The following is a 12922-nucleotide window of genomic DNA, read 5'->3' as shown; positions in this document are numbered from 1 at the left end:
GAAATGTTACGATTTGAGAGAGGTGGACCCTGTGCTTCTAGGTTCCACAAGAGATCTTCATATGTCGAAGAATAATTCCTCAGTGATTCATTCATCAGTTTGGACTGCCTTTTCCAGAGAGGATATATGTGGATAAACCTCCTTTTCTCCAACATCCTTTATAAGAGGCAATGGATGGAAACTAATCAAGGAGAGAACAAACCTAGAAGTAAGGAGAAATTTCCTGACAGAACAATTAATCAGTGGAATGATCTGTCTCCAGAAGTTGTGGGTGCTCCAACACTAAAGGTTTTTAAGAAGAGATTGGATAGCCATTTGTACAGAATGGTATAGGGCCGTGGTGGCGAACCTATGGCACGCGTGCCACAGGTGGCACGCAGAGCCCTCTCTGTGGGCATGCGCACCATCGCCCCAGTCCTAGGTCTTCAGTTGGGTTTAATAAAACCTTTTTGTTTTGCCGTGTACAGAAAAAAAGGTTCAATCAATCAATTTCAACTTCTCGCGGGGAAAAAAAAGATCTTGCAAAGTTGGAATTGATTGAACTTTTTAGTCCCATCCAATTTGCTGTTACCACCACAGCCACGCCCACCCAATGGGCCATGCCCACCCAATGGGCCACACCCACCTGGTACCCGATGATACTGTTAGTCATATGATTACAGCCTAACTGGTTGGGTTGGCAATATATAAGCCATGATTTGTAATGTATTGTATCCCTTTAAATGTGTAATGATTGGCCAACGCTGTCTTCTTTCAATGGCCATAAGAGGGAGCTAGAGTCATAGCTTCTCTCTGTGTGTGTGTTAGTTACTCCGTTACATTGCTTGCTGATTATTGTTGATTGCGGTTTTGCTACTGTTTGCTAAACCTGAAGGACTGTGTTTTTGACTTTTGGACTGGTAAGACGACTTTGTATTGGATAACTCTTGAACTGTTGATATCTTCTCTGTACCCGTTTATGACCTGGACAGTTTATTCTTGACTTGTGCTACTCCTAAAAGTAAAGTTTTTCCCCCTTTTTTACACACCTCAGTGTATCAGTGTGGTTGCTGTGCAAAACCTGACTACTCTCAGTACCACTTCTTCTGTGCATTCTCCTTGTTGGCTCAGGAGATATTCTGCACAAACCCTGTCAGATACATAAGAGGGTTTGGCGTTGCAGCTTGGGCACTCGGCCTCTAAAAGATTCACCATCACTGGTATAGGGTTTTCTGCTTGAGCAGGGGGTTGGACTAGATGACCTCCTTTCCAACTCTGCTAGTCTATTATTCTGTTTTAGTATTAATGCTAAGCATTTCCACTGCAATATAGTGCTTTATCTAATTTTGTGTCCAGTTTTTTTTTTAAATCCATTACATTAAATTGGGTATTTTATTCAGGATATAACACCACAATTTTGCATATTTTTCTATTTGCTTTTGAAATTTATTCCAAAGCAAAAAAGGGATTTTGGTGAAATTCTAATGAATAAATTTTAATGTTCTTGTGTTTATTTATGGAAACATGTATGCCAACGATATATGTGATAGTTGTGTCCTTAATTGTACTATTGTCTCTTCAACAATCAATCACTTCAGTAATTTTCTCAAGGTTTCCATGAAATTCTGAGGAGCTAATTAGTCCAAGTAAATATCTTTTCCCTCTGGATAAATTTTGAAAAATTGTCCTCCCATTTTAATTACTTAAAACATTTTCTTCATCATTTAAGCAGTGTCTTTATTGTATGACAACTTGACAGCTGCTTGAATACAATAATTGATATGTGTCAGAAACAAATGAATGGGCCTAATTTTATACTGAATTAAAAGGATTTTTACAGGGCTCTCAGAGTATCTCCTAAGGCAAAGCAATCACTAAAGGTAGTAGAACCAAAGCAGAACCATTGCCCCAGAAAGCAAAAGAAATGAACTAGTGTAAAACACCAATTGGAAAGGTGAAGTTTTCATTTTCAAATCTCCTTACCTTTAGTCAACTTGTGTCAGACACGGGGAACCAAGAAGAACGCTTATGACTTAGATGAGGGTATAGAAGGGGAAGTCATCAAATTTGTAGATAACACTAAACTGGCAGGAATAGACAACACCCCAGAAGACAAGCTCAGGATCCAAAAAGATCTTGACAGAATTAAACTAGGGGCCATATCCAACGAATTGAAATTTCATGTTGATAAAAGCAAGGTTTTACACCTAGGCAGAAAAAGCCACCTAGCAGAGGTGATATGGCTACAACCACCCAGCCATGCCTACCTGGCCGCGCCCACCTGGCCACTGTGAGTCATCCCATTCCACAGCTAATATCCCCTCCTATGCCCCACATAGCTGACCATTTGAGGAAAAAGACCTCTTAAGTTTTTATTACTTCCTTCAATTTATTCCAGGCATCAAATGGATATGTTTAAGAGGTAAATATATTGACCAGCTTTTGCAATGAGAGTTGGGTGGTGGAGAAATTTGACAAAACAGGTCTACCTGTTAGGCTAAGGTCTAACAATAAACCCTTCCTCAGTCTTCACTTGGACAATATTACTGAAGATCAGATTAATGATCAGAGGAGGCAATATGCTTCAGGTTAGAAGCTCACAGTGGGACCAAATGGACTCTGGTCCCTACTTCACTGTATGGGATGGTTAATTCCCTTGCATAGAAAACGTCATTAGAAAGCAAAAACAGCTCTACTTCTTCTTAGTGAAAACTTACAAACAGAAAGAATTATATGTGGTCTAAATTAAAAATACTTTATTCTATGAAATAAAATACTTTCCCATACAACTGGCATTCAGTGGCTTTGACAACTTGCTTATCATTTGGAGGTTTTGTGCACAATGAATAATGATAAGAGCCAGTGATAAACCAAGAGGATAGCAAGATTGTCAGAACATAGGATGGAGCCTTTTACCAAACCAGGCCATTAGCTCACTTAGTGATAACATGCTGGAAGGAGAAACAGAGTTTTTGCTCTTGTCCACATGATTGGAATCTATCAAAATTTGGTTATGAAACATGTGGAGATTCCTCAAGAGCAGAGGCATTTTAGGATTGTGTGAAGCCCTCAGGTTTTGCAGTTCCAAGAATATCCTTTGATCATGATTCTGAGTGCTAATACTGTAGTGTGGGTTTTCTGCTGTTGATGAGACAGAAAATATGAAAAACTTTACTTAAGCCCTAATATGAGCTTCAGAGGAAGAGCTTAAAAATCTTCTCTCAAACCAAGGAATACAAAAACAAACATTCCATCTCTGACCTTGCTCATTGTGGACCTTAAGATCTTCTAAGTCTTAAGTGCACAGGGATTGTCCATGTTTTTCTTAGAGCAAGACTAAAATGGTTCTTCAATTTCATCAGGTCAGAAGTTGTGTTGACCGATATGGACAGAGGATCAAATTCTTTCCAGACTTGCTTATTCAATGAAATTATACACTCTGCTGATTTGTAAAAGCTTGTGCTTGGCATCTCTTCTCTGGAAGAGTCTCCATGTAGATTGCTAATCTGATTTTCAGCAGAGGTATAAATTTCCAAAACTCTAATTAACAGCAATCAAAACTTCAAATGAAATAATCGAAACAAAGAAATCAAGAAGCATCAGCAAAAGAGAAACCATGAAACAGTCAGAGGTACTGTATTTTCTGGCGTATAAGACGACTTTTTAACCTATGAAAATCTTCTCAAAAGTCAGGGGTCATCTTATACGCTGGGTGCTGAAACTTTAGGGACAGGGCTGGCTGGAAAACCTGGAACGGATCTCCCATTTGGTCTGCGCAGGGAAAGCGGGACCAATTGGAGAAGAAGCTGCAGTCTGTGATTTTTTACAGGCTGGGGTCTGGGTGTCTTTCCTTCTAAAGTTGAAGAGCAGCTGCAGTCTATCCCAACTTGAAAGGCAGGTGGGGAATGCAGCAGTCAGAGCAGCTGCTGAGCTCTAAGGACACATTTGACTCAGGAACTGGGCGGGCTGGCTGGAAAACCTGGAGTGGATCTCCCATTTGGTCTGCACAGGGAAAGCTTTAGAGTGAATTAGAAAAAGTTTAATCCACTTGCACTGTTTTATTTTTACATGTTTGATGACAAATAGCCTTATGTTTATAAGTGACAGTTTTCTTACTAAGTACCTGCATGTCATAAGCATTTGAATTAAAATTACCATATTAAAATCAAATCTGATGTTTTTTTTATTTGGTGTGCGTTGGAAGAGGGGTAGTCTTATATGGCGAGTATAGCCCAAACCCTATAATTTAACAGGAAATGTAGTGGGTCGTCTTATACGCCCAGCTGTCTTATACGCCGGAAAATATGGTAGTAAGAATAATAATCATCTATAAACAACAATAGTACCATTAAAACATCAGTTAAAAAGTTTGGTGTATTACTTTGTTTAAATTTGGCACCTAAAGACTAACACCGTAGGCATTGGCTGGGCAGTCCATGAGCACTCTACAAGAACCGGGGCCAGATGTAGACTACCGTCAACACTGACAAAGAGCTGACCATTTGGTCAAGTCAGTATTGCACCCACACACCCTTACAGTGCAAAACAACAAGCCTAATTCAATGTAAGAGGTGGTCTTCTGGGATGAATCTCATTACTGTGTAAGACAGGGGTGTCAAACTCAATTTCATTGAGGGCTGCATCAGCATTACAGTTGCCTTCAAAGGGGCAGTTCTCTCCTTCAGGCTTACCTCACAGAAGCCTCCCTTATTATCTCCTTTTTTCCCTCAGGCTTGCCCCACAAAGCCTCTCCTCTCTTATCCTATCCTATCCCCTTCTCTCCCTCTCCTCTCATCCCTATCACCTTCCCTCCCCCCTCACTCCTCTTCCTTCCCACTAAAAACCCTCCTTTAATATCCTGTCCTTTTCTCCCCCATGTGTTCATTTATTGCCCGGCTGGCCTTTTCACACAGCATTCATCAGCTGGAACTGAGTGGACTGATTCTGGGGTCCCTGCCAAGTCTTGGCAGCCCCACAGTGCCAACTGACTCTCCCCCAGGCCTCTCTGGCGCTGCTGCTGCTTCAGCTCACCCCCCTTGCTACACAATCAATCATCTCCTCCTCCTAGTCTGCTTGCAGGCCAGATCTAATCACATCACGGGCCGAATCTGGCCCCTGGGCCTTGGGTTTGACATGTCTGGTGTAGGACATCTAACAAAGCATCACTTTGGAGCACTGCTTTGTCAGAACTACAGAGGCATTGTGGAAGGCCTACAATAGTGGACTTAGACAGATGTTTAAGGTTAGAGATCAGACCTTTTCTTAAAGAGACCTGGTACTCTTACCTAGTACCCAACATTGTTCACTCCAGATGCAAGAAGTAAGCTTCATTTATCTCCAACCTAATTTCCAACGCCAAAATTACTCAAATCCATTTTAGTAGGAGAGTGAATATGAGACACAGAGCTTCAGTACAGGTAGTCCTTGACTTATGACCACAACTGAGCCCAGAATTTTTGTTGCTAATTGAGAAATTTGTTAAGTGAGTTTCGTCTCATTTTATAATGTTTCTTGTCACATTTGTTGAGTGAATCCTTGCACTTGTTAAATTAGTCACAATGTTGTTAAGTGAATCTGGCTTTCCCATTGACTTTGCTTGTCAGAAGGTTGCAAAAGATGATCATATGAGCCCAGGACAGTACAACCATCATAAATATGAACCAATTGTCAAGTGTCTGAAAGTCAATCACATGCTGCAACAGTCATAAGTGTGAAACATGATCATTAGATGTTTTTTTTTTCAGTGTCGATGTAACTTCAGTCACTAAATGAATTATTGTAAGTCGGGGACTACCTCTAAGCAAAAAGTCTCCTGTTTATTTATTGTTTTATCAAATTTATATGACACTCATCTCGCTATCAAGTTACTCTAGAAAAAAAAAAGCAGTACAGTACAGGGTTTTACTAACATTGCTCGGCCAACTTATACATCTGTGCTTTTTCAGAAAATTGAGTTACAGAAAGCTAATTTTTGAATAATGTGGCTAAAGATTATTGGAAATGGGAGGAAATTGTGCAGATGTGTTTAGTTTTCACCTCAGCGGGGAAGTTTTGAGGTGCCAGCTGGAAATGTTCTCCCAATTGCTTTCTCATTATTAAAGTGAAAAAAATGTGATATAGATGGAACTTTGGAAGGGGGGGAAGAGTTATCATTATCTTTTATTACTCTAATTACAGCTTTGCCACTTTCATCCATTTTTCTCCCCCATCCCTTTGTATTTCAGTGCCAAGCTCTTCGCCTCAGAATATCTCTTTGGAAGTGGTGAACTCAAAGGTAAGCCAACACACACTGTCTTCTTACCTGAAATCACCATGGTTGTGTGTCTGTTGATTTATGGGCTCCATGTGTCATTGTCCTGAACTATCATTCTGGTGTACTTTGTCTGGTATAGAGTCTACCTCTGTATGCCGAAGAATGTAGGAGTTGGTTCCCAACAGACATAGATGTTTGAAGGCATTAAGAAGGGAGAAACTGCTCAGATAGATAACACTGTGTCCCATTTTCATACTTCAATTTACAGTCTCTCATGGATTATGTGTGTATAAAATAAACAAGAGCCATGGTGGCACAGTGGTTAGAATGCAGTATTGCAGACTAACTCTGCTCACTGCCAGGAGTTTGATCCTAACCAGTCTTCCATCCTTCCAAGGTCGGTAAAATGAGGACCCATATTGTTGGTGACAATATGCTGACTCTGTAAACCACTTGGAGAGGGCTGTAAAGCACTATGAAGTGTATATTTGTCTGAAATGGTATAGGGTTTCCTGCCTGAGCAGGGGGTTGGACTAGATGACTTCCAAGGTCCCTTCCAACTTCTTCTTCTTCTTCTTCTTCTTCTTCTTCTTCTTCTTCTTCTTCTTCTTCTTCTTCTTCTTCTTCTTCTTCTTCTTCTTCTTCTTCTTCTTCTTCTTCTTCTTCTTCTTCTTCTTATTATTATTATTATTATTATTATTAAAGTGGTATTGCTATTTAACCTTTTTTTGTGTTGCATGGAAGTGTGTACATGCCCACCTCATTATCTTTATGATGATTTTCTGTTTTGTTTGCATTTAGAGTTGACCAGCTACCAACATTCTAGGTTAAAACTGCTATGTTCATTTGTGTTTCCTTTCCTTTGAAAACACTGATGTGCAAAATGTCCCCTGTGTAATTTGTTTTTTCATAATCAAGACATTGGAGGGGTGTGTGTGTGTGTGTGTGTGTGTGTGTGTGTAATGGGCTTTCAGGGGTAACATAAATTATCTGAATTCTAAACTTCAATAGTGAGAGTGCCATGGAAGTCTAAGTTGGTCTCTAGGCAATTTAGGATCTACCTGCGTCATGTTTCAGCTTTTTCATGGATGTGGTTTCATTAAAATGCAGTTTCATTTCTTCCTTTTGCAGGCAGTGTTCAGAGAAAGAAATAACCCCTTTTGAGGTTGAGAGAATTAGGTTTCCTACTATTCAGAACATCTTAAAGGGGCTACATTTAGAATATCCAGATTGTGTTGTAATAGTCAAAGTTTGTAGAAGAAAATTAATTATTTTCCAGGAGTGATAAAAATGTCTTTCATTACCAAATTTTCCATTTCCTTTGGATAAACGAATTTATGCTTCCCTCTCTAAAAGCCCCAATTCCTGTTTCTGAACAGAAGTTTCTAGGTATGAGGAAAAGAAAATGGAAATGTAATTTCCTATCCAAAGCCTGTCATTTGTTATTGATCTAGAACAGCACCAATAGAAGAAAATTTGTAACTCAGGGGTGTCCCTAGAACAGTGTTTTCCAAACTTGGCCAACTAAAAATGTGTGAACTTCAACTCCCAGAATTCCCTAGCCTGCATGCTGGCTGAGGAATTCTGGGCGTTGAAGTTCATACCTCTTAAGATAGCCAAGTTTGGAAAACCGTGACGTATAGGGTTGGGAAGTAACAATTCCTTCTCTCCTCTTAGAAGCTGATTTTTGTTCCTATTGGATCCTTAAAATTGAAGTCAAAGGTTCACATACACTGTAAATGTATGTTGTGTGTCTGTTTCATATACATACATTTTTAAAGTAGTTAAATGTGCATTGCCACTCTTTTTTGTTGAGTATCCACTACTCTATCTCATTAGCTGTGCCAGCCATCCTGCCACCATTCCGCAGAAAGAAAGTTTGAACAAGAAAAGCAGCTGGGGGACCATTTCCCTCTTTTCACATTGGATAAGTCAAGGTACCCTGGGTATTGGAGAGCCATGTTTAATTAAGAAAACTATTCTGCTTAGTTAGAACTTGGGCAGATGTGGTTAGTTATTAATTGTGGGTAAACAAGACTTGCAAGGTATTTGCTGACTCTGAGAAAGAGAGGACGGCTCTGATGCTTTTAATGAGGCTTTGCTCTTGTGGCACACTTGATGGTGCAATCTGGATTTTATGAGCTAATGCCAGCTTTCCGGCATAGATATTAAAGGTTCCTTGTCCCCATAAAGCCACTCATTTGTGTGCTGGATGCCATGATCAGAGTCATCAGAGACTGAAAGAGCAAGGGAAGAGATTGCTTATCCTTAAAACAAATCTTGACAGTGATGAATTTCTCTCTATATTGTGGGACTCTTGAAGATAGTCCCATCAAGGAGCAAATGATGGTCTCATTTCATAGTTCAGATGGTACAGTAGGTGGACGATCCCTCAGTCTCAAAAACTCAGAAGCAAATGGATCTCTGGGGGAATGGGGTGGACAATGAATCCATTTAGAACTTGCCTATAGTTATCGACAAGGGATGCAGTGGCTCAGCGGGTTAGGACACTGAGCTTGTCGATCAGATGGTCAGCAGTTTGGCGGGTCAAATCCCGAGTGCCGCGTAACAGGGTGAGCGCCTGTTACTCATACCAGCTTCTGCCAACCTAGCAGTTCGAAATCAGGTAAAAATGCGAGTAGAAAAATAGGGACTACTACGGTGGGAAGGTAACAGCATTCTGTGCACCTTTGGTGTCTAGTCATGCCGACCACATGACCACAGAGATGTCCTCGGACAAGCTCCGGCTCTTCGGCTTTGAAACGGAGATGAGCACTGGTCCCTAGAGTCGGAAACGACTAGCACGCATGTGCGGGGGAACCTTTACCTTTACCTTTACCTTTTATAGTTATGGACAGTGAGATATTAGACTTAGTCTGATGGTATCTGCAAAGGGTAGCACATATTGTGGCTTGGAGGCATCATGGGTGGTCTATCTAGAAAAAGAATTAATTACTTTAAATTATATGCCCTCATTGCATTTAAATGATTAATGGAATATTGTATGTCAGGGTTGAACTGTGGGACCCTTGGTACTGTATGAGCTTGGTTGTTTTCTTGCAGACATTACATTACCAAACTACGTAACAACATCAATGCTAATAGGTAGTGGTATTTGCTCTCATTGTTTAACCTGTCCTGTCAGTGTTGGTAGGAGTGATCTTGGTGGTTTCTTGATTGAAATGTCTGCCAGAAAACTTGTGCAATATATACTTCTATATCTCTTGTTTATCTTGAAATGATATTTGTATCACTAGTTTAGTTTTCTCCACTATTGTGGTTACCAACATGAGATCCATGATCACCTTCAGTTGCCTCCTTGATAACTACCATTTTTTTTGTTTCCTCTGATTTTTAGAGTTTGGATACTTTTGAAAGCAAAAAATTAAAGTACAGGCTCTATCACTGGTATTGCTTTTATTTCTTGGCTGTATTTATGCCCTATCCATTATCTTAGAAAAGAAAAGAAAAACACAATGAAGGCAGCTAGTATTTAGTTCTGTGCTCACAAGTGGGCTTAACTGCTCAAAGGAAAAAATAAATAAATGTAAGCCAGGCTAATAAAGAGCAAATTGACTAAAAGGTAAGGTGAAAAATGCGCTCATCTGTTTATCTTTTGGCAAATGACTCAGCTCCGCCATTTTGTGAAAGCTCTCCAAAGGGCTATCAAAATTCCAAATGTGTCTGTCAATCCCCCAAACTGCAGTCTACAGTAATTAGATGTATTAGCTTTGGCTGCTTTTTTCAGATTTTTTTTCATCCTGTTCCCTGAAATTTCTTTTTAAAGAAGATGATGGGATCAAACTCATGATGGTTTCAGTGCAAAGCTTGTAGTCAAGGAAGTTGACTCTGCCTCTTCTAACTTAAATATGAATCCAGATAATATACCTAGGTTAAGTATTGACGTATAACCTCAATTGGGACTAGAATTTCTGTTGCTGAGCAATTTGTTGTTAAATGAATCATGCCTGCTTTTACAATCCCTTTTGCCATCACAATATTTGTATGTAGCATTGGGGCAAGATGCCATGTTCATAATTCTGCACTTCTTTTTCTTTTCCTCTGTACAATTAATTGTACACTCGTTACGTTTTAAACATGAATAGAATAGAATAGAATAGAATAGAATAGAATAGAATAGAATAGAATAGAATAGAATAGAATAGAATAGAATAGAATAGAATAGAATAGAATAGAATAGAATAGAATAGGACTAGACCTTGGAGGTCTTCTAGTCCAGCTCCATTGTTAAGTGAATCACGTGGTTGTTAGGTGACTTCAGCTTCTTCATTGACTTTACTCAGTGGAAACCAGGTAGGAAGGAGGCAAATGGCAGTCATGTGATCCAGGATGCTGAACCACTGTAAATATATGCCCATTGCCAAATGTCCAAATTTTGAGCATATGGTGATGGGGATGCTGCAACAATCGTAAGTGTGAGGGCTAGTTGTAAACCTTTTTCTTTTCCAATGCTGTTGAAACTTTGAATGGACATTAAGAGAATGTTTGTAATTTGAGGACTTCCTGTAATCAGAATACTTGAACTGCTGCCATTTTATGTTGAGCTAAAATAACTGAAAGCTTGTATGCCATTCAAGTGCTCCACCCTGGAATACTCAAGATATCTATAACAAGATATATGTCAAGTGCCTGAGAAATCAGGAGATTCAGGCAGTTCAAATGAGTATAAAGATTTATTGCAAGCTTAAGCTCTCTACAAGAATCTGACCAACTAACAGTCAAGGAGATAAGAAATTCAAGATGGGCTAGACTTAGATCTCTTGTGGGTATGCAGGGACTCATGACTTATGATGCATTTGACCACTCTCTCGGGCTCAGCCTGGTCATCTCCTACAATATCTTGTTGCAAGGGCACACTCCTGGGTGATCCCCTACAGATGTGAGTGCTCTTTATCCTACATTATCCTGGTTCATTTAAATCAGTACAATCTGCTACAGTACTTGAAAACAATCTAGAGTCATTCTCAGCCATACAAGGACATGCCATCTTTTGTCATTAAATTACAGTCCTATGATGGCTCTAAACTACAATCATAGGACAGAGAGAAAGGGCAGATGGAATAGCAGACTTTAATTTTTAACAGTACCATAGAGATTACCTAACTCAGTATTCTCTGCAATACTGTGTGGCAGTGACTAGAGCAGAGTTTCTCAGCCTTGACAACTTGAAAATTTGTGGGGCCCCATTCCCAGAATTCCTCAGCCAGCAACCTGCCCAGATTAAGAAACATTGGAGTAGAGTGACCAAACCACCTGATCTCATTTATCAGCTGAATAAAGTAAAATTGCATTAGCAGTTCTTTTGCAAAGGCAGAATTCTTAGTGCTTTTTTTCCACAGGAGCTGACTTCTAATGTTTTTCAAAAAAAAAAAAGGAAGGAAGGAAGGAAGATAGATTCATTTTAAAGAAAAAATAGCCATCTTCTTTTGGGACTTTTGGGACTTGATGAAGAAATTTTAGCATACTGTCTGACAGTTACATAGGATTAGGTTGAGATGGCAGCTAAACAATTCCAAATGGCATTTGGCAAGGTGAATCGCTACCGTGAAGAAATAAACTTTTGTGGGAAATTACCTCAAAATTTAAGTTGTATCAAATAAGGTCCAGTATCCGTCAAAGAAAATATATGTGTGAAATCCTTAGATGTCTCTTCATAGCAAGTAAAATCCATTCCTCCTTTCAAAAGTGAGTGTAAAATGTAACATCAAAACGTTCCAAATGATGTTTTGATTCCTTTGACAGAGTTAATAAAATATCCACCTAGCTTACTTGCATTTATATCAATGTTGTTTTTTTTTTAATTTAGCTTCTACCTGAAGTAGATAGCACTTGTAAAGAATGTGTCCCTTGGCAATACAGAAGTGTACCAATCCCATACTATTTTCCATCTAATGAGACGATTACATTGGTTTTAATACCAAAGTTCTCAAAGGCTGAATTGCCAATTAAAGTGACTCCTAACAGACGTACGAGCATCTCTGATTGTACTGGGTAAGATTTGTTAATTAAATAAGGTCACAATCCCATAAACTGTATACAAATGCAAGACTCACTTTTCAATAGGCAGATATAGGATTATGGTGCCAGTTGTGGACTATTTTGTTATAGAAATGGCATTAATATGCTGTCTAGTTATCTAGCAATGCCTTAAAATTTATCACTATATGAACAATTTTGGATTGACTAAGGATAGGCTGTAGCAAAGAAGATTTTTTTTTTGTGATGGTAGCATAATGCCACTTTAAAATCCTCCCCCCTCCCCCTCCTCCTCTCCTCTCCCATACCCTCCCCTCCTAGAGAAATGAGGTTTGCAGAAAAAAAGCAAGCAAATCTGATATGATATTCCTTAACTGAAGGAACTCATAGCCAGAATGTTATGTGTGTGTCTGTGTGATACTACATAGAAACTATGTAATGATATTCAAATATACAATTATCACACACATGCATAATTAAAGCACACAGGTCTGGGCTGGTATTGAGCTATGCAATAAGATAAAGTTTACACTGAGGCAAGCTTGACTCCTGGTGGCATCAGAGGCACAATTATGCCACTTCCTTGGCCTGATTTTTCCCCCAAACTTTCTGTTTTAGCCATGGAAGTTCTAGATCAGGGGTAGGCAACCTTGGCTCTTTTATGACTCGTGGACTTCAACTCCAAGAATTCCT

General features: G+C 39.4%; 1 protein-coding gene across 1 annotated transcript in view; it reads left to right on the top strand.

Moving 5' to 3' along the window:
* The window catches only part of DCC (DCC netrin 1 receptor), a gene marked incomplete at its 5' end in the record, with an annotated part of 1142764 nt that overhangs the window by 881589 nt on the left and 248253 nt on the right, over positions 1-12922 (top strand). The window contains one exon of the mRNA XM_083355563.1: positions 6204-6253. Within this exon, the coding sequence (XP_083211689.1) occupies positions 6204-6253 (50 nt within the window). The remainder of the gene's footprint in view (positions 1-6203; positions 6254-12922) is intronic.

Source organism: Vipera ursinii (genome assembly GCF_947247035.1).
Source record: "Vipera ursinii genome assembly, chromosome: 2".
In the NCBI taxonomy this organism is placed as follows: Eukaryota; Metazoa; Chordata; class Lepidosauria; order Squamata; family Viperidae; genus Vipera; species Vipera ursinii.
This window is presented reverse-complemented; position numbering and strand designations above follow the sequence as displayed.